The sequence below is a fragment of the Spea bombifrons genome, chromosome 12 (genome assembly GCF_027358695.1).
Source record: "Spea bombifrons isolate aSpeBom1 chromosome 12, aSpeBom1.2.pri, whole genome shotgun sequence".
Lineage (NCBI taxonomy): Eukaryota > Metazoa > Chordata > Amphibia > Anura > Pelobatidae > Spea > Spea bombifrons.
The window spans coordinates 9,649,966-9,671,185 of record NC_071098.1 but is presented as its reverse complement, the minus strand read 5'-3'; the positions used below and the strand labels follow the sequence as shown (position 1 = coordinate 9,671,185).

General features: G+C 38.4%; 1 protein-coding gene across 2 annotated transcripts in view; it reads left to right on the top strand.

The window, feature by feature from the left end:
* Nucleotides 1–21,220, top strand: part of MORN1 (MORN repeat containing 1) — a 90,057-nt gene that overhangs the window by 24,046 nt on the left and 44,791 nt on the right. For both annotated transcript variants that reach the window (XM_053452250.1, XM_053452249.1), the window contains exons 8-10: nt 691–801; nt 6,520–6,643; nt 7,056–7,246. In XM_053452250.1, coding sequence (XP_053308225.1) covers nt 691–801; nt 6,520–6,643; nt 7,056–7,246 — 426 coding nt within the window. The remainder of the gene's footprint in view (nt 1–690; nt 802–6,519; nt 6,644–7,055; nt 7,247–21,220) is intronic.

Below are 21,220 nucleotides of genomic sequence, written 5' to 3'. Positions count from 1 at the left end.
CTCCGCCTATTTCTCCTCCAACCACAGTGTTTTCCTATGTGTGAGACCACCCAACAACGTCAGTGGGACTGCTCACCGACAACAGAAGGACCACCTACATGCAGCCCGAAAAGGGAGGTCTCTGGGTAGCTGGATGTTCCCAGGTATGCATATACACTATGGACCAGTGTTTGTAGCTTGGACACCTACCATAGCGACCTTACTTAATGCTACATATGGCATTTTACCCCGGTAGGGGTAGGGCCGGCTAGGTGTGCTATGGTACAATAACAAGCTTGCACTGGTCAGATTTAACATCGCAGTGAAAAGGAGTGGTATGGGAGGCCTGCTTTGGAAGCTACCTGGGAGAACCGATTTTACTTAAATCCAGAAGACAACCAGATGTAGACCTTACATTTTTGCCAAAAAAAACTAGTGGCATAGGAGGCTTCAGGTATGTATCTTTCCAATGATTTCAGAAGCTCTCATTAAAAAACCTAATCTGGATTCTGTACACTTTATAATTATTTTATAAGCCTATCTATTATTAGGTTTAAATTACTTTCAACTTAATTTATTCCTAGGCCATTTTTTTTTAAATATACTGTATGCGTGATAACGGTTTTGCTGAAAAAATTACATTGTAGAAAGAGTTGACATTCGATTGGATGCTATTTCAAATGTAATTATATTGCCCATTGTGTGTTTCAGTATGTCCAAAGACGATGGTTATCTTAAGTGAAGATATAATTGAGTTTTCCCAAAGAACATCTATCACATTCCATGTACAAGTGCAGAATGAGGAAGGTGAAATCGCTAAAAGTAAGACTTTTATTATTACAATGTTTTTATTTTCATACAAAATAAAGTTTTACAATAGTTTTTGCTAAATATTTAGTTTAAATGGCCCTAAATGTCATGTTTTGGGAAGTTGACTCTGCCTGCCATAAGAAGAAGAAGCGGGAGAGCGCCTTGGGAAGTTCCTAGGTTTGAGGAATCACAAGAGAAGAGGTCTACACCTGGGACTGTTAAGAATGCACAAAGGACAGCTGACCACATTACCCTTAATAAACTTGGGCCAACTGCCCTTTTTGCCACCGTTTAAAGAGATACCTCAAGAAAGTGCTATAAGGTCCCCTTTTGCAGCTATAACAGCTTCCACTCTTCTGGGAAGGCTTTCCAAAAGAATTTGGAGTGTTTCATTGGGGATGTCCCCTTCAGCATACCAAGATATTTTGGACAACACTATGCTTCCAACTTTGTGGGAACATTTTGGGGAAGACACTTTTCTATTGTAGCATGACTGCGCCTCCGTGCATGACTGCGCCCCATAAAGACATGGTTGGACGAGATTGGAAGAACTTGACTGGCCGCACGGAGCCCCGACCTCAACCCCATCAAACACCTTTGGGGTGAACTGGAATAAAGATTGCGAGCCAGACCTTCTCATCCAACATCAGTGCCTGACCTCACAAAAGCTCCACTGGATGAATGGGCAAGAATTCCCACAGAAACTCCCCAAAATCCTGTGGAAGCCTTCCCAGAAGAGTGGAAGCTGTTACAGCTGCAAAGGGTGGGGGGGGGCTATATATTTGTTTAGAATGCAATGGCATAAAAGTCCATGTCAGTGTAATGGTCAGGTGTCCCAATACTGTCCATATAGTGTATATAACATGGGAATCAAGTACAGATATGTATTTTAGCATCTTCCAAAAATGTATTATCGGTAAAAACACATAAAATACAACCGAGAAGGCACTTTAAAAACCATGCATTACTTCTACATTTACTCTTCGGTAATGGAATAGAATAAAATCTAAAACTTACATTATAACGACTAAAAAGCAATGCTCAGTTGTGATATAAAAATTTACAGATCGACATCAGCATTTGAGATTCTTCACACATCATTAAAATATTTGCATTTACTTTATTACATTGAAAAAAGGAACCATACTTTTTATCTTCACGAAAAGCATTCGACTTTTTTTATTTTCCCCCCCACATATCCAATGGCTCATCTACTCGGATTCATTTCATGTAATTGGAGATTACCGTGGAGGGTATAGTGGACTTTCAGTATTAGCCCCTTCAGAAATGGTAGATAAATGTGATAAATTTCTACTACGCACCTGCAAATCGGCCTCACCGCTTTGGAATTTTTGCAATCCAAACGCTATAAACTGCATACTCCAGTGACATTATGACAACTGACAATTTTTCTCTGTGGTATAGAACTGATTTACTGCAAGAACATTATATAAATGTATAAAAACTTTGTAATCCAGACTGTATTTTACATTAAGCAGTGATGGATTATAAAGTCAACATTGGGTTAGGTCTTTATGCGTACAGGGGGCACCTGCTTTTAGAAATATGTGATTTGTTATTTATTAGACCAAAAAGTAGCATCCGTGTGCTTTTAGGACTACGTGTGCCTTTTATGATTTCATTATTGTATTTTTTTTCCCTTGTTCGGCTGCAGAGGAATACTGATAATGCCCAAAAGAATGCCTATAGACTTGCGTAATCTATAAGATCCAGTTCAACAACCATTCACATAAAGGGTCTACATAGAAAAAACACAGATGAGCACAGAAATGATACAGTCAGGGTATGAATGCTGCTCGAAAACGTTATTACTGTAGCTACCCCAGTGGCTTTATGTGGGACTGCAAGTAAAAAATAAAAAAGAAGGGAAAAAGTTCTTGTTTGACTCAAGATCTTCAAATTAGAGCCGCTAGGGAGGTAAGGCATCCACATACCCCCTACGAGTACACTGCCTGGTCAGTCTGCTTATGAATGCAGGGAAGGTCCTCGTATTAACACTTGGTTAGGATCCAGGAAAAGATGATGTAAGCTGAAACAATGTAAAGCTAGACTGTTTTTACTTATATATATATATATATATATATATATATATATAAATTAACTATTTTAACAACATATAGACACACAGTACACTGAACAGCACAATACACAGTTGTGTAAAGCCATCCGCTTGCGTAAGATCTTACGTAGACCTTTAAAGTCAATGAAACCAAACCTCATGGTATTAGTGATTTACTAATGGACAGGCTGGAAGCAGAATTGTATATCCAGTAGTGAAGGTGTTAACTTCACGTTCGACAAAATGGCATTTTCTCAGCGCAGCAAGAATTGTATCCTTCTCACCTCCTTAAAAGCATTTTCATTCAGTCAAGGTTTCTTCGAGCAGCTACAAAGATTTAAAACGAGGTCAGAAGAAAATCGTACAAAAAAAATAATAATTCTTTGAATATCACAAGGTTATTTATAAACAGAGATTGCAAAGGAAAGCAGGGCTGCATTTTCATTATGCAATCGGCGAAACATGTTTGCTGGCTCCTTTTGTGAGCTCCGGTGAAATTCTCCTTGCTTTGCTGTAAAGCTACTAAATGTTTGTGTGGATGCTCCGCTTTCCGAATCCTTAGTGTCTTATACAAAGTGTTCATCATCTGAATAAGCAATGCTACGAGAAGTAAAATGTGCAGCGTGAACATTCTTACAGCAGGGATTCTGGGCAGTTCTACCACTTTGGCCGAACTGTATGATGTCATAATAAAGAATCAAAGAATTAATTATAAAAAAAAATTATATATATATATATATATATATATATATATAAAAACACATTTTAATTGCTGTTGTTGAAGCCTTTGAAACCCTTGGGTCTAGGGTATCCCTAAGGACATTATACGATAAGCGGGTTAAGCATGCTCCTAGCTAAGCTATGTCTGTAAATGGAACAGACAATAGCTTGCAGTCAGGTCAGGGACACCCACACATTACGTCTGTAGAATATATATATATATATATATATATATATATATATATATATATATAAAACCAACATATGCACACAGGGGACCCCATCCGCAGCATTCACTGAGCCGGTACTGGAACTGACTGGAGGTATATCATGTGCAAAGGGATATGTCCTGCAGAGAAAAGCTGGGAGGCAGGAGAAGTGGCAAATGCATACTGGGGGGGGATTCTGCAGAATCCCCCCATGTATTTGTAAAAGGGACAAAAAAGAAATTTAAAGGGACATTTTAACTACCATCTGCATTAAAGTGTATATAATGGCTGGAGTGTTTAACTCTTTGCCTTTAGACAAAACATTAATTGCAATCTTAGTAACCAGAAATAAACCTAAAATCTGTCATTTTATTCCCTACTCTGTTTAATCTCATGAAAAACCCCCAAAACACAACAATAGAAACCGCATCTTAAGACTTCCCATACCGGTTATGTATTCTTCCCTGGTTAGGCAACTTGTTAAATGCACATGATGGTCTCCAGAATCCCCCCATGCATTTCCTATGGGGGCCACAAGAAAATGTAAAGGGACCTCTCAGCTATCCTATGCATTAACGTGCATGTGATGGCCGCAGTGCCCCTTTAAGAATACAAAAACCTCTCATCTTAATAAACTTTTCAGATTCTTTTCTATTTTGTTTTATATGCTATAAAATGTGACTTAGCCCTTTTTATATTCTGTATAAACTCACAAATGCAATTTCGGTTTGTACTTTTTAGAGATGTGTGATATCAGTTTATGTAATATCTGCACCTGTTTTTACCCTAGCAAATGGTGCAAATGTTACACCAAGACGTCTGCCTACTTCTTAGACTAGATAAACACATTTTTACTACGGTAACTTCTTACAGATGACCGGAATCCATCTATTAATAGGGCCACTCACTGTGTTTGAAATATATAGCTCTGACGTAGAGCCAGAATTTATCTTCTTGGGTTATTTTGGACTAAATGCTAAGACACGGTCGGTGTTCGGAAAAAGAAGGAGACGAGGCTTCTCAACCAGAAATAGCCCACACATTTGTTTTTAATTTGTCAAAAAGAAGAAAAATTGCCGTAGAAAACTTCATCTTAAATGGTTTTTTTGCCAAAATAAACCACCTCCCTGGAGATGGAAATCATTATCATGCAGATATGGGCCGTGTAATAAATGAAATATAAAAAAAAATGCATCACAAAAAAATAAATAAATGTATTTTTCCAAAAGCTGATATTGTCAAAAAAGACCCATTTTTTTTTCTAAAGTAACTAATATCATTTTTTATGATTTAGGTTAATTATTTTAGATACCCCAGCCCACAATAAACTACACACACAAGTAAAATAAAGAACACAGCTACACTATAACTATACGGCAAATCATATACGTTTTCTTTAAACTGAAGTATATTTAGGGAATCTTTTGATACAGAATAAAAGACAAAGTTTACTATAGTCAGTTGCGACAAGGATTTTAAATGTGAAACAGTACATTAAGCAAATTGCTTTTTGTTGGTGAGTTTGTGGCAGGTCTGCATCCCAATTCATACCCTGGGGAATGACCTAAAATAGTTTAAAATTAGTTTCCTCTATTTTGAGTGCATCAACATCACGGACCTCTTAATTAGCACACTTGCACACTTTCGTTTCACGCACTAACTAAATCCGAAGACAGTTCATGATATCGCTTACATGTTTATGGAAGAAACACGTAACTGTAGTCACAGGTGGGATACGCTTCCCATTTAAAGGAAAAGACTGCATGAGCAACAATATAATTCTCTTAGAATGTTATCTACATCACTTATATTGTGCTTATTCTGTTATACTTCACCTTATATGAGATATACATTTAAAAAATGTTATTGATGTAATATTAATAATATTTAATTATTATTATTAATATTATTATTATTATTATTGTTGTTCTATCACATGGGACAGCCACTGGAAAACAGCACCAACTCAACTGTGGATTAAAGAGATATACTTTAATTAGTACATTAGAAGCAATGGAATATTGTATATTAATATTCAGAATGAACAGTGGTTTTCTTCTATTAATAAAGTTATTAATAAAGTACTTGCTTCTAAACCTACGCAGTTTGTATAGAGGGATTGGGAACTCAAAGCAAATACTACAATATTGTTTCACAATACTATAGATTGTATTGCATGTTCTCATATAACAGCAAAAATATTATGCAGCCCTTATAAGATATTCTTCATGATAAAAGAAATTGTACATATAGGACACAGAGACATACGGTTAACTGGCTTCCAGCAAAGTGAGTCTGGACAAGCACAGCATGGAATGAAAGAACTCTTAGAGGAACCATAAGGCAGTCCAGAGTATCCGATATCAAAAGTGAAGTTTACATATTTTAGACAACTAGGTGAACCTATGTACTAGTTCTCCCAGAAGATATATAGATGATAAGAGCACGCTATAGCTAACAAGCTTATATTTGTGTTAAAGTCCAATGTGCGTGGACACCAGTCCGTTCTACTGCTCGCAAATACAGTAGATGCATTCTTTAGTTAATGGAGTTAACAAGACTTCTGTCTTCTGTATCACTCCTTCCGATTGACAAACAAAAACTTTTGCTAGGTTTTATAAATTCATTTTGTGATATCTAAAGCTGTAAATGTTACCATTTCCACTCAACTCTCTTTTCTTTTATATGTGATTTTTCTTTTTTTTTTTTTTTTGTTAAAAGATGAAAATGGACGTGTTTTAAGAATCAGCGCTGGGATAAAATACACTGAACCTGTCAAAAACCAGAGCATGAGCTTTTTAGAAGTAATAGAAGGCTTTGAAGAGAAGCGGTTTCAAAGTCCATTGTAAGTGTTATAATGTGAAGCAATGTAAAAGACATTGTTTTCATGAAAAAAATTGTGTGTCTATGGTGATCTTAAAAGGTAACATTTGACATTGTATAGAAATTTTAAATTGCTGTATTTTTTAACATTTAAGTTGTATCCATTAATCAAATAAATGAACTTGTACAATGAAGAACATCATGAAAGCATAGTAACTAGGACAGAGAAAAAGAGCACCAACTTGAGTTCTAAAGCTTTTTGAGCGCAAGGTTTTAGTTCATTATATAAAAAAGTAATCGATTGGGCATTCTTGTATTTTTTGGTAGGTTTCATTATGTTTGTTCCATATTTTGTTTATGTGTCCTTCAGCGGTACTTAGTTTTATTTCATTTTTTTTAACAAACTTTACTGATTGCAAACCTTTTTTTTGCAGTGGCTATGAGTGTATTAACTATCCTTTGACGAATAATTCAATAGAGGGTCGGGAACAAAAAGAAAATCTTCTCTCTGATAACCAGTCGGGATGTGAATCTTCAAACATGCCACTGCACTCAGTCAAGAGTGACCTTGAAAATGGAGATGATGGTGCATGGAGAGCAGGGGATGACCATAAAGCCCTAGATGGTGAGTAAACATATAATTCACTCCTTTGGGAGAAGACTATACATTTTGCGGGAAAAAACAACATTTTATTGATTACATTGATGTAAAAGCTGCCGGTCATTGACCATTTTTCCACCAAGTCATATTTCCAATGAAGTCCATAACATATACTGATTCAACAAACCTTGTCTTCTACCAAACCTATACATCTAGCTGACACAGAGCACATAGCTATAGCATCAGGGTTTGATCATGCCTCCTCATACTTTGAGTGTTCACCTATGCCCCATCTCCTCCAGATTGTTAGCCCTCCTTACTTTGTTAGCCCTCTGTACTGGGGTATGTTCCAAAAACATCAGCATTTATTTTTAATTCATGGCAAAAATAATTATATCCAAATGAATAGATAAGAACTTTTGTTGTGCCCTCCAAGAGTCCTCCTTGTCATATGGTGAGGAGGCATGGTTGACAGTGGGTGGTATTTAATGTTGGAATGATACAATTGTTCCATAAAACCAACCCAAACTAGGTGTTGGCAGGGATGGAACCTTGTTGGGAGTGGACAGTGCTAACAGCCAGCCCCCTTGTGTTGAAGTCAAGGTTTCCCCAGAGGCTCATGGATCAGCTGCCGTACTTGGAACCCAGATATGCGGTACGTTTGATTGTCTCAAGCTTTTGGTTTCTACCAAAACCTAGGTGCACAACTTTGGCTTCAAAATTACAGCAACTTATTTATCTGAGGTCCTCCCATCAGCGCAACTAAGATTGACCCAGCCCTCTCAATCTAGTACCATGTGCTTCCTCTGAAGAGGACAAAGCCGGGTGTCTGTCTAGAACAAATCCTTGGGATTTATGAGATAACACACATGTCCACTCCCTCCTAACGCTTGGAAAAAACATCTTGGGGCACCATAGAATATGCCAGTGCATCTCAAAAACAAGACATGGCAAAACAAGATCCCAGCAAGGTTGTCGAAACGCATTTCAGTGAAATTCTAATGCATTTTATTTATTTACCAGATTTCAATATGATTCATAAGGCATCTTCCCTTAGGTATATTATTCCTTGAACTCCTGGTAGCATGAATAATAGTTTGCATCTCTTGGGTGTTTTGCTGGCAACACATAACAGAGGTATAATATGAATAAAATATTATCAGACGGAAGGTGGTGCGGGCATTTTAATTGCACAGGCCAAACGATTTTAATATTAGCCGGTGTATTTGAGATTAACTCTGCAGTGGAGCATCTGGAGGATAAATAATAAAAAACTTTAACGAGGAAAAAAAAAAAGAGAGACGGCAGATGATTAAGAAACGAGCTACAACTGAGGGGAACGTGGAGTCATTTTTATCAAGCCTCGCCATCTTTAACATATAAACAGACTAATATGTTTGTAGTCAAAGTGACAGATGAGTACTTCAAAACATGTAATTACACGAAAAATTCTGTTAAAATTGCATTAAAATAAGGACTGTGATAAACACAAGAAAAACATAAGAAAAATAAGGCACTTGAGTAAATGGGAATATGCAACAAAATTAAGAGAAATAAGTGACATATAAAATAAGAGAAACTCCGAAAGCATTGCATGACGTCCTTTACAAAATTGCCTGATTGGTCCCATTCAGTATTTCCAATATGTCACATTCAAAGACATCAAGTCCAGTAGATAAAAAAAAAAAAGATTCCCAGTTTGTTGTAAAAAATGTATATTTAGCAGTGTGGCTATGGGTACGGACAGCGTCTGTCCATTTTCGTCTATAACACAAACTGCTATCACTGCAAAAACAATCAACTATCAGCGCAGCCGTTACTAGATATGTATGATACAAGATACTATGATATATTATTGTTGTGATTGTAGGCTGCACCTTTTTTTTACTACACCATGGATGTACTACATGAGTAAGATGGCAAAATTGTATTTTCCGCTAACAGGAGTAGCAGTTGGAAGGAGATACCTCTGCTGCCCTTAATAGTTCTTTTCCTGAAAGAAAACAAAATAAACTGCTCACCATCATGAAAAGAATAATGAGAAGAAGGAGATGGTTAAATATGAGGGACATGTGATAAAAAGGGGCATCATGGAGTAGGACGGGGACAGGCAGAAGGGAGAACTTTATATACTGGAAAGGATAGAGCGATAAAGGGAGTCATTATGGTGAAGCATTTAAAGGGATAAAGGGATGGAAGTAGACAATATGAATAGAAATATGTTAATGCTAAAGGGGGACATTGGTAGAGGAATGATAAAGATAACAGAAGAGTAGGAAAGATGAAGATATGTCTATGATTGTTATAAGCATTTTGAGTGTAAAATTATCTTTTGTTTGAAATGTCATTGAACTTGAAGATGGGACGCCTATAATCAGAAGAGTAGGATACTTAGACCAACCAGCAATACAACAGCTCGTAAATGGACAAAAATCCAGAGACAATAGATAGGCCAGGCAACTCAAGAGTTTCAAGATTCCTTCATCTGGGTGAGACTTTGTCCCAAGCAATTGGTGGTCTCTGTTTTTGCCCTCCTTGCCCGATTAGGTAGTATTTTCCTATATAGTTGTTAAATGGGGATTTTCCAAATAAACCAACATCCCAACATTTTATTACCAATATCTGCCGCTGTACATTCATCAAGAATTTTCCCGTCTTAGCTCAGTCTTCTAATTTTTTCTTTTCTTTCCAAACCAGTCTTTTCTTTTGTTTAACATTGTTTATGACTTTACCCGATTAAGGTATTGCACTTAATAGTTATTTTACTAATTAATCTGTAGAAGGCTTATATTAGTCTAAAAAAAGAATAAAATATGTGAAATGTTTGCATGGCATTCCGTGTTGCAGTGCATGAAAAAGCACATGGTCAGTAATAGTTTAAACATAGCGGCATTTTTATCACTTGGTTTTGTAAATGGCAGTAGTGTCTTTTCAGCAAACAAAAATAATCTCTTTTATCTTTATGAAGCTGCACCAGGGAATTCAGACAGAGCTGACCCATGCATTCTCCTGCATTTCCAGTGTGTCCCCTGTCTCATTTTTACTTGTTTGCGATAGAGAAGGCTTCTGATTTATGACCAGTAGCAGATATATTTAAGGTCAAGTACGTTAAATCAGTCTATTAATATCACACAAGGTCCTTTCCGACAGTTACAATTACTTGTTACTTTGAAGATGAGTCTGGTGATGTCATCAGAAACAGGGAACGGGTTTCTCAAGACTATTCTGGGAGTTCCCTTTTGCAGATTCAAAATTAGCATGTTAAGTGAGATCTGCCGTCTCAACATGGGGCTCAAGCTAGGTCTCGAAAACCAGAACCATCCACTTACATAAAACTTTTATTTGAAAACACACATTGCTAATTGTAAAGTTGCTCCAACTATCTTCTGCCAATCGGCACATTTTCGACCCCAAGCAATAAGTGGACCGATTTTCCCTTCTATGTGAACAACCCAAAACCCCAGCGTTTTGATCTATACATATTACTTATTCTTATGATTGATTGTGAACAATGCATGTTGGCGCCTTAGCATTGTGAGCACGGAAAATGATTTGGTGCACACCGTGGCAGCCAAATCAGGGTCAAAGGCTATATTTTGCAAAGCACTGATGTAATATATTGACTGGGGGTATGCAAGTTTATAGAAATAAATGATTTCCTATAATTTGATAATGAAAAGAACAGGTCATGACATGACATCATTTTAGCTTATAGTTTAAAGCCATAGTCAAACAATACACAACGTGGAAAAATATAAAAAATATTGAATATGAAAGGAGATACACAGTACCTCTAGTTCCTTATCGTTCAAGGCTGCCGTATTGACCTAACCTGCCTTAACCAGTATATCTGTAAATGGGGCTGGTCCATGGACACACAATATCTGCCCACAAACCAGCACACCCAATTATTTAGATTCTTTCCTGCTCACCACTGAACTTTGACATAGTTATCATGAAAATCCAGTCATGTTTGGTACTCTTGGGGTAGAGTTTGACATCCTCGTTCTTTGTTGGAAAATACATACATCCCAATATGTGTAGTCATGAACACAACATAGTTTTCCTCAATCAACTTTCTTTCTCCTCTATACCTCCTCGGTTGTCCATTGATTGAGGTTTAGTTTGGCTTGGACTTTGGAGTCTTGACCACATATTTTTAGATGACCCTGCAAACAGCTTGCATGCAGAAGTAAGTGGCTACAGTAAGTCTCTGCTCAGTGGCCACTTGTGGCTTTTTGGTATTCTTCCTCTAACATCATAATCCTAGAGTCCCCTGCTTTGGTTATATGAATTTTAGCTGTTGTGACATTACAACACGGACAGGTGCTCTGAATTCCAACATTCTAAAATAAATGTTAACTCGATGCAAGCTAAACCGTATGTAAAGGTGCATATTGGAACATCTTTTGTGGCTTTCTAGTATATATCTTCAATGCTAATTAAAACTTAGAAGATTGTTTTGATTACAGTAACTTGGGTTAACGACATACTGTAGTATGTGCTGTAATTGCAAAGTAATTACAGAGATTAGGCTTTAGTGCATACATTTGTCTATAGGATTTACTTCCTTAGCAATATACTTTAAGTTTCCACATTGTACAGCGGGTATTTCTCACAATGCTACATTGTAGGCAGGAAGATGATATAAAATAATAAAATATGATAAGTTTAGGATAGAATAATCCAAAAACCATGGATGAAGCTATTTAATAGTATGCATTATATATGTAGAAATACGTGTATTCACTAAAGTGGGAGTTTGCAGGAGAGGGAATCATAGGGTGAATCACGGGGGCTTTTTTAAAATTGCATCCTGTTGAGATTATCTCCACAAGATAAACGGCCAACAAATCTCAGGTTTTCCAGTTAGATTTGCCCAACTATGACAGATTCCAACTTGTCTAACTCTACAGACGGGCCTTAATCTAGGAGGTTATTAGGATTGTAGGTATTATGGGTGGGTGATCCATCTGACTTTTGCAAACGCCATAAAAATGTTATTTAGACAGCTGCCTAATGGGCTTTGGGGTTAAATTCCATACTGATACCGGCTCTTCTCCCCAAAAGAACATGACTTCTAAATTCCAAATATTTTAATTTTGTTTCAGTGTAACATTGTAATTAGATCCTATGTTTATCTAAAAAAAAAAAAAACACTGAATATTACTTGTAATTCACACTCAGATCATCCATAAAAAACAGTCTACTGCCCCTCGGCAATGGAAGCTCTTGTGTCATAATTGTTACACGGTTGCAATAATGTGCCGGCTGACGGTGGCCCTGGAATTCTGAATTAATTAGCAGCCTTTTGCCATGGGTACTGATCACCGCTTGAATACCCTACTTCTGTTAGTCAAGGAATTTCATCAAAAGATACACAGTGCATCATTTCAAATGTGTACAAAATCCAAAGTACACAGAAGTAAAAATCTAAAGAAGCTATGTATAAAAAGCAATTCTGGTGCAAAGTTTAAAAAGGGGTCCTATCACCATAGCAACAAATGGAATGTCCTTTCTGAGTCGATCATTCAAGAAGCTACTATGATGCGGAATAACTTATTATGCTTAATTATTAATTTTTTTTATATATATTTATATGTATCCACTGTTGAGCTATACCCGTATGTTCATCTTTGTAACAAAATGAATTCATACAGAAGTCAAATATGACTCTGCCGTCGTAGTGGGCGCATTGTTTGCCGCAAAGATATTAATCATGTCTATTTTTTTTTTTCTAATTGTATTCTCTTTCTCATTTGCTATGCCTCCCCCACACCAGACATTGTGTCTGACTAACATGGAGTGCCACCTACTTCTTCTAAACTGAGTCATAGCTTTGAAATCATTGTCAAGAAGCACAATAATATTGATGGGAAAAAAGTAAACCTCAGTAGGAAAGACATTGGCTTTTAGCGTGCAAAGGCAACGGCAGGCTTGGCCTTGTGGCTACCATTACTTTAGTAAGACCCTGCGGTTTTGTTGCATTAAATAATGAGATGATATAAAGGGCTTGCTTTGTTCACATGCAAAATATACACAAGGAACATCGTATGCACTGGGTAATAATGGAATTTCTCTACCAAGGTCTAATCTGCTGAATAAATCCTCATAAAAGAAAATTGTTGGGTTGATTCTACAGAGCTTTGTTTAAATCTTTTATTCTGTAGTTTGACATTAAAACTAGAAATAGAATTTTGTTTTTCTGGCAAAATTCCTGACCATTTCTATGCTGAGATATACACCAACATATTATATTGATCCATCCTTTGTTAAGGAATTGAGAGTGTATAATAAACTACTAATGTACAACTTGCATAGACCTTTCCTCTATACATACAAAAAAATACATTGAGATTGGCTCACCGAGGACAGCCAACCTCGTAATAGTCTGTCCTGTGGTGCATCCTTGCTCAGAAGCATCTCTAATTTTAGCTCTTTTGTGCAATTACCAAGGAAAAATTCCATTGACATATCAGTCCGACGCAAGAGCAGTCTAGAAACAAATCACAAGGAAAATTCCCTCTGCACAAGGGAACCAACAACCCCATATGTACATTTTGGCCTTCATGGTCCATATCTGGACTCACCTTTCCACTTAGTTGGTCCCAAGAGACCCCAGAAGAGACCCCAGAAGGGCAAAATACCATGCACAAAAGGTGTGAGGTTAATATCATATTTTAATATGGTATTTCGCCCTTCGCTCCAAGTGTAAAGATGAGTCCAGAACCAGCCCTCCTTGCTCTCTTGCGTATAAAGGGATGCCAGCTGGACCCTACTGACAAGGTCCCTCAAGGACAAAATGTTCTTCTAGGTTTGTGCAGAGGACTCTTGCCTCATATTTCAGTTCTCGACTGCCCTTGTGACGAGATCTGACTAATATGTCAGGGGAGATTTGAGATGCTCCAAAGCAGGGATGACCCGTAGGACACGCTATTAAGCAGCTGTCCATCCTGTGCATTAATCTCAAACTTTTTTTAAAATATATATTTGTTCTATTTTGCTCTGAAAGACCTAAGGGTGCTGCTTGCTAAATTGAGTGCTGCTTAGGTAGCTGAAATCCTGTCCATCTCGGCCCAAGCATTTCAGGACAAATGCTGCTCAGAAGATTTACTGTCTTCCATGTTCTGATGATTTGGAGCCTTCATACACTTCAACTGGGAGGTTGGATTTTCAGCCTAACCCGGTAACACACAAGAAACTCAACCTTCATTAGACTTGAATGTTAGACATTGAATTATGAATGGTCTGAGCTCATATCCATCCTGCAAAGTTGAACTTATTCCACAAGGCTAATTTGTCTAATTCCAAGATGAAAGTGAACCTTGCTGAATTCAGGGTCCAGTGAACAGATCCCAATTTCAATGTTCACAATGAAAACATTGTATAGTAAAAAAAAAACAACAGGCACTGCAGAAATATTTCCATCTCCTTAAACTTCACATTGTTCCACAAGTCTACGTAACGGCTTCACAGCGCTTGCTGATGCTACTATAACCTTCTCTCACAGTTTGTCACATACATTATCGGAACTAAACATAATCAAAAAGAATGACTTGAGTTTGTTTGCAGCATCACCAGGGAAGAGAAAGACATCCTAGAGAAACAAAATATCAATGTATTCCAGACTCCTCCAGCATGAAATGATTGATGGGAACGAGCTTTCTTGACAACAGGGGTTGGTCTCACTTCTCTTGGTGTGACATTAGTATCGCAAAGTGCTTTCTGACTAAATAAATAAATAAATATACATTTATGTAATAGATTCCATTAGACCTGTCACCAAAATATTTTGTATGTTAACTTATATATATTGTGAGCTGAGATCATGTAACCACACAGTCTTAAGGTTTGAAATACCACATAAGGCTGAATTCTTTTTAGAAATTGTAGTCCTTTTATTAAAGGTCTTTAAACAAACATAAAAATAAAACAAACAAAAAGAAAAACCTTGCTCTCTGAGCACTTACTGACAGACAACAACTGACTATCGTTGGACGGCTTACCCGCTACCAACAAAACATTTAGTACAGACCTTTAGGAACCACTCAGCAGATTTGTTAGGAGAAAAATGCAGTCTCACTCACTGCTTGTAGCTTTCTCACCTGAGTAACTCACAGGGCTCCTTTTTGTAGCAGCCCCCTGCTGCTCATTGGTATCAGGTGAGTAATTATCTGGGATAATCAGAACTCCTGGACTGGCTTCCTCACCTGCTGCAAGTAAACTGTGGAGTGGAGCACTGGCCCTCCCTTCTCTCCAAATGCTCCACCCCAGGGACCCAAACGTAACTACAGTATTACCATTATTTTGACGGTAACAAAACATTCTCCCTGGGGTTATCAAATACATTGCATTGCAGTATTTTGTGAGGAATATATGTGTTGTCAACCACCATGCCCTGTTCCCTGTCACACATCCTCCCCCCCAGCTCAAACCTAGTGGGGTGAGCGACCACGGTCATAAGTGAATGTTTACGTGAAAGACCATCAGCATTACCCTGTTTAGAGCCTGCCCTGTGCTCTAATGAGAAATGATAGGGTTGTAAACTAAGGAACCAGCGTGTAACTCTGCTATTTTTCTCCTTGTTTTGACTCATCCAAGTTAGTGGTGCGTGATCGGTCACTAGCTTAAACCTTCTGCCCAACAAATAGTATTTCAGAGTTTCGACAGCCCATTTAATAGCTAAACATTCCTTCTCAACTATTGAATAATTCTTTTCTCTAGGTTGAAGTTTCCTACTTAGGTACAAGATTGGGTGCTCTTCATCTTGAGTTACCTGGGAAAGCACTGCTCCCAATCCTACATCAGATGCATCGGTTTGTAGGATAAATTCCTTTGAGAAATTCGGTGTGACCAATACAGGTTGAATGCAAATAGCTTCCTTGAGACTTTGAAATGCTTGTTCAGCTTCAGGGGACCACTTCACCATGACAGGGGCTTTAGCTTTTGTGAGATCAGTTAAGGGACTAGCTATAGTTGCAAAGTTGGAAATAAATCTCCTGTAATAGCCAATAAGACCAAGGAATGTTCTGACCTGTTTCTTAGTCAATGGCTGTGGCCAATTCCGTATGGCTTCAATTTTAGCAAGTTGTGGCTTGACTAACCCTCTCCCAATGGAATACCCTAGATACTTAGCCTCCTCTAGGCCAATAGTACACTTACTAGGGTTTGCTGTTAAGCCAGCATTTCGTATGGAATTAAGGACGGCCTGTACTTTTGGTAAGTGAGACTCCCAATCTTCACTGTGTATAACCACATCATCCAAGTAAGCCGCTGCATAACGGGTATGTGGTTTTAGGATTCGTTCCATCATTCTTTGAAATGTTGCTGGAGCCCCATGTAAACCAAAAGGTAACACTTTATATTGGAAAAGTCCATCTGGAGTAGAAAAAGCAGTTATTTCCTTTGCCCGATCTGTGAGGGGCACTTGCCAATAGCCTTTGGTTAGATCCAGTGTGGAGAGATACCGGGCTTTCCCAAGTCTTTCCACAAGTTCGTCAACCCTCGGCATGGGATATGCATCAAACTTGGATATTGTGTTAAGTTTCCGGTAATCATTGCAAAATCTGATTGTACCATCAGGCTTTGGTACAAGCACAATTGGGCTACACCAGTCACTTTGGGATTCTTCGATCACCCCAAGGTCCAACATTTTCTTCACTTCTGCTTTGATTGCTTCTCTACGAGCTTCTGGTATTCTATACGGCTTAAGATGGATTCTTTTCCCCGGTTCAGTGACAATATCATGCTTTATTACAGCAGTTCTCCCCGGAACTGTGGAGAAAACATCTTTATTTAATCTAATAAAGTCTTTTACCTCCCTCTTCTGATGTACAGTCAGGGTTTCGGATATATTGACAGCAGGATCATTATCCTTTGGAGGGAGGTTTGATGCTTCCATGGTCACAAGCACTTCTCTTTCTTTCCATGGCTTAAGTAGATTCACGTGGTAAATTTGTACCTCCTTTCGTCTTCCAGGCTGTCTTACTTTATAATTCACTACTCCCACTTTCTCAATTACTTCATAAGGTCCATGCCATGTTGCTAGGAATTTGTTCTCTACAGTAGGAACCAAAACAAGCACTCTATCTCCTGGTTGAAACGTGCGGACCCTGGCATTTTTATTGTAGCTATTCTGCTGACGTTGTTGAGCATTCTCCATGTGTTCTCTAACAATGGGCATAATGGCTGTCATCCGTTCCTGCATCTGATTTACATGCTCTATGATGCTCTTGTGTGGTGTAGACTCATGTTCCCAAATCTCTTTGGCTATATCTAGCAGTCCTCTAGGGTGTCTACCATACAAGAGCTCAAAAGGAGAAAACCCAGTAGAGGCTTGAGGGACTTCTCTAATAGCAAACATTAAATAAGGCAAAAGGCAGTCCCAGTTTTTCCCATCTTTATCAATGGCCTTTCTAAGCATAGACTTTAGGGTTTTATTGAATCTTTCCACCAAACCATCCGTTTGTGGGTGATATACTGAGGTTTTCAATTGCTTTATACGAAGGAGATTACATAATTCTTTTGTAACTCGGGACATGAATGGAGTTCCCTGGTCTGTTAGTATTTCTTTGGGAATCCCAACCCGACTGAACATGAACATTAGTTCCTTAGCAATAGCTTTTGCTGAAGTTGTACGCATAGGTATTGCTTCAGGGTAACGCGTAGCATAGTCTACTATTACCAATATGTACTGGTGTCCTCTGGCAGATTTTACAAGAGGGCCCACAAAGTCCATACCAATGCGTTCAAATGGTACCTCTATAATAGGTAAGGGCACTAATGGACTACGGTATGCTGTAAGAGGGGCAGTTAACTGGCAATCAGGACAGGAGGAACAATAATTTGTAATTGACGCTATTACACCTGGCCAATAAAATCTCCTGAGGATTCTCTCTTTTGTTTTTTCAACCCCTAGGTGCCCTCCCAGAACATGGCTGTGTGCAAGATTTAATACTGTGTGTCGGTATGCCTGGGGTACCAATAGTTGTTTAACCGACTCTAATTTCTCAACTCTATACAGTAAATCATTTTCTACCTCAAAATATGGATAAGTCAGGGTTTTTCCAGGATTAACAGGGGTCCCATTCCTCATAGTGATCTGGTTTCTTGCCCCAGCTAAAGTGGGGTCCTCCCACTGTGCAGCTCTGAAGTTACCCAGGTTACCTTCTAGGTCAGTCAATTCTACATCAGACTCCGTGATATTAGAAGGACCTGCCTCACTCTGCTCAGTGTTACTACCCACTAGGGTTTCAATAGGGGTTGAAGGCTTGTTCCTAGCAGCAGCTTCTCTGTCCAAGTCATCCCCCAATAAATCTGAAAAGGGAAAGTCACTAACAGCGCCCTCTACTGGTACTGAGTTAACCCTTTCAGCAGTCGACCATAAAGTCAAAAAATAAGGAAAATCCCTGCCAACTATCATTTCATGGACTAATCCATTCACTAGACCAACTCTATGATTTACAGTACCACTTTGCGTTTCAATAATCACCTCAGCAGTGGGGTACTGGTGTATGTCCCCATGTATACAGGCAACCTCTAGTTTATGGGAGTCATCTATTGGAGTGTTTTTTAACAGACCCTGGTCTAGAAGTGTAACCATACTTCCTGAATCTAGTAAAGCATGTACTTCTTTTCCCTCTACCTTTAAAGTACACCAGGGATGGCCCTTCAGACACTCATTTTGTGTGACAGAATATACAGAATGAGAGAAAAGTGAATAAGCACCCCACTGATCACCAACATTACATTCCATTGCAACAACATTCTCAGGACAGTCTTTTGCAATATGTCCATATTCTTTGCACTGAAAACACTTAACAGTATAATTAGGCATTATTCTTGAGGATGGTGTGGTCTCTTCCAGCCTCACAAAATTCCTGCCTTTTGCTGTAGTGTCCCTTGGGTTGTAAAACCCCATCTGCTCCTCCCGAGACCCCCTTTTCCCTGGATCAGTCTTACCAAACTTACTGGGACTCTGGATCTTCGGGGTCCTAAGTCTCTCCTGGTTAGGGAGTTGCAAAAATTCTCCAGCTGTCACATACCGTTCCACCAAGGCAACTAGTTCATCAGCAGTTTTAGGATCGCTCTGGCTGACCCACCGTCTTAGGGAAACAGGCAATCCTCTCAGGAACCGGTCCATCACAAGTTGTTCCACGATGTGGCTAGATGAGTTAACCTCCGGCTGTAACCATTTCCTGGCCAGATGTATTAAATCAAACATTTGTGACCGTACCGCTTTGTCTTGATTATAAGTCCAGGAGTGAAATCTCTGTGCCCGAACCGCTATCGTGACTCCCAGGCGGGCCAAAATTTCTGCTTTCAGTTTAGCGTAGTCACAGGCTTCTGCAGGCTCCAAATCATAATATGCCTTTTGAGGCTCTCCACTCAGGAACGGTGCTAAAAGGCTTGCCCATTCAGATTCAGGCCAACGTTCTCTTTCAGCTGTCCTTTCAAAAGCCATCAGGTAAGCCTCTACATCATCTGTAGCCAACATCTTCTGCAAATAGTTACTCACTCTCAGAGTCTTAGAACTATGTGGCACTTCTGCAGTATACCTGGCCAGCCTCTCAGATAGGCCCTGGATCTCCTGCTGCATGGCACGAGTGATATTTTGTTGTTCCTCTTTCTGTGCAAGCACCAGTTGCTGCAGGACTGTAATATTTTCTTGCTGGACAGTTGTAGCTTGTTGCTGGGCAGTTGTAGCTTGTTGCTGCGTGGCTGCTGCCTGTAGTAAAGCCTTAATAACATCCTCCATGTTTGTGTTTCGTGGTATTGTTTCCTTTTCCAGACTATCAATGTGGTACCGGCATTCTCCACCATATGTGAGCTGAGATCATGTAACCACACAGTCTTAAGGTTTGAAATACCACATAAGGCTGAATTCTTTTTAGAAATTGTAGTCCTTTTATTAAAGGTCTTTAAACAAACATAAAAATAAAACAAACAAAAAGAAAAACCTTGCTCTCTGAGCACTTACTGACAGACAACAACTGACTATCGTTGGACGGCTTACCCGCTACCAACAAAACATTTAGTACAGACCTTTAGGAACCACTCAGCAGATTTGTTAGGAGAAAAATGCAGTCTCACTCACTGCTTGTAGCTTTCTCACCTGAGTAACTCACAGGGCTCCTTTTTGTAGCAGCCCCCTGCTGCTCATTGGTATCAGGTGAGTAATTATCTGGGATAATCAGAACTCCTGGACTGGCTTCCTCACCTGCTGCAAGTAAACTGTGGAGTGGAGCACTGGCCCTCCCTTCTCTCCAAATGCTCCACCCCAGGGACCCAAACGTAACTACAGTATTACCATTATTTTGACGGTAACAAAACATTCTCCCTGGGGTTATCAAATACATTGCATTGCAGTATTTTGTGAGGAATATATGTGTTGTCAACCACCATGCCCTGTTCCCTGTCACAATATATTTATACTTTTAATATATTTCTAATATATTTGCGGTTACTCTTCCTGTCTGATGTTCTGTATATTTTTATTATTTATTTCAGATATTTTTTAAAAAGTTGTTTGTATGCCTGGTAAGCATCAGGCTAGCTAAACAATGCAGGGTTTCTCAGCCATCATTTGCTCAAATTAACAGTTTTGGAATATACCAACAAATGCATTCATAATAAATGGCTGGCAGAATTTTTTTTTATTATTATAAAGGTTACCGATTAGATAAATTTTTTTTATGTTTTTTTTTTTGTTTTCTATTTTCTCCTAACTTAAGTTTAAAACTCTACACTATAGATGTTATTCTTATTTTTTATATATCATTTTTTTTTAATTAATAGCTATGTTTTTGGGGGGATATTATCATAGCGGACGAGAGTGATTGTGTTATTGTTGAATAAAGTCAGATACAAAATTGTAATGAATAATATAGCTCCTACTGAGATTAATTGTATATGTACTTACATTTCAATGAGATTAATGGTTTTGTTGACATGTAATACTTAAATCATGCTTAATTTTTCGTTAGCGCGGAATCATTT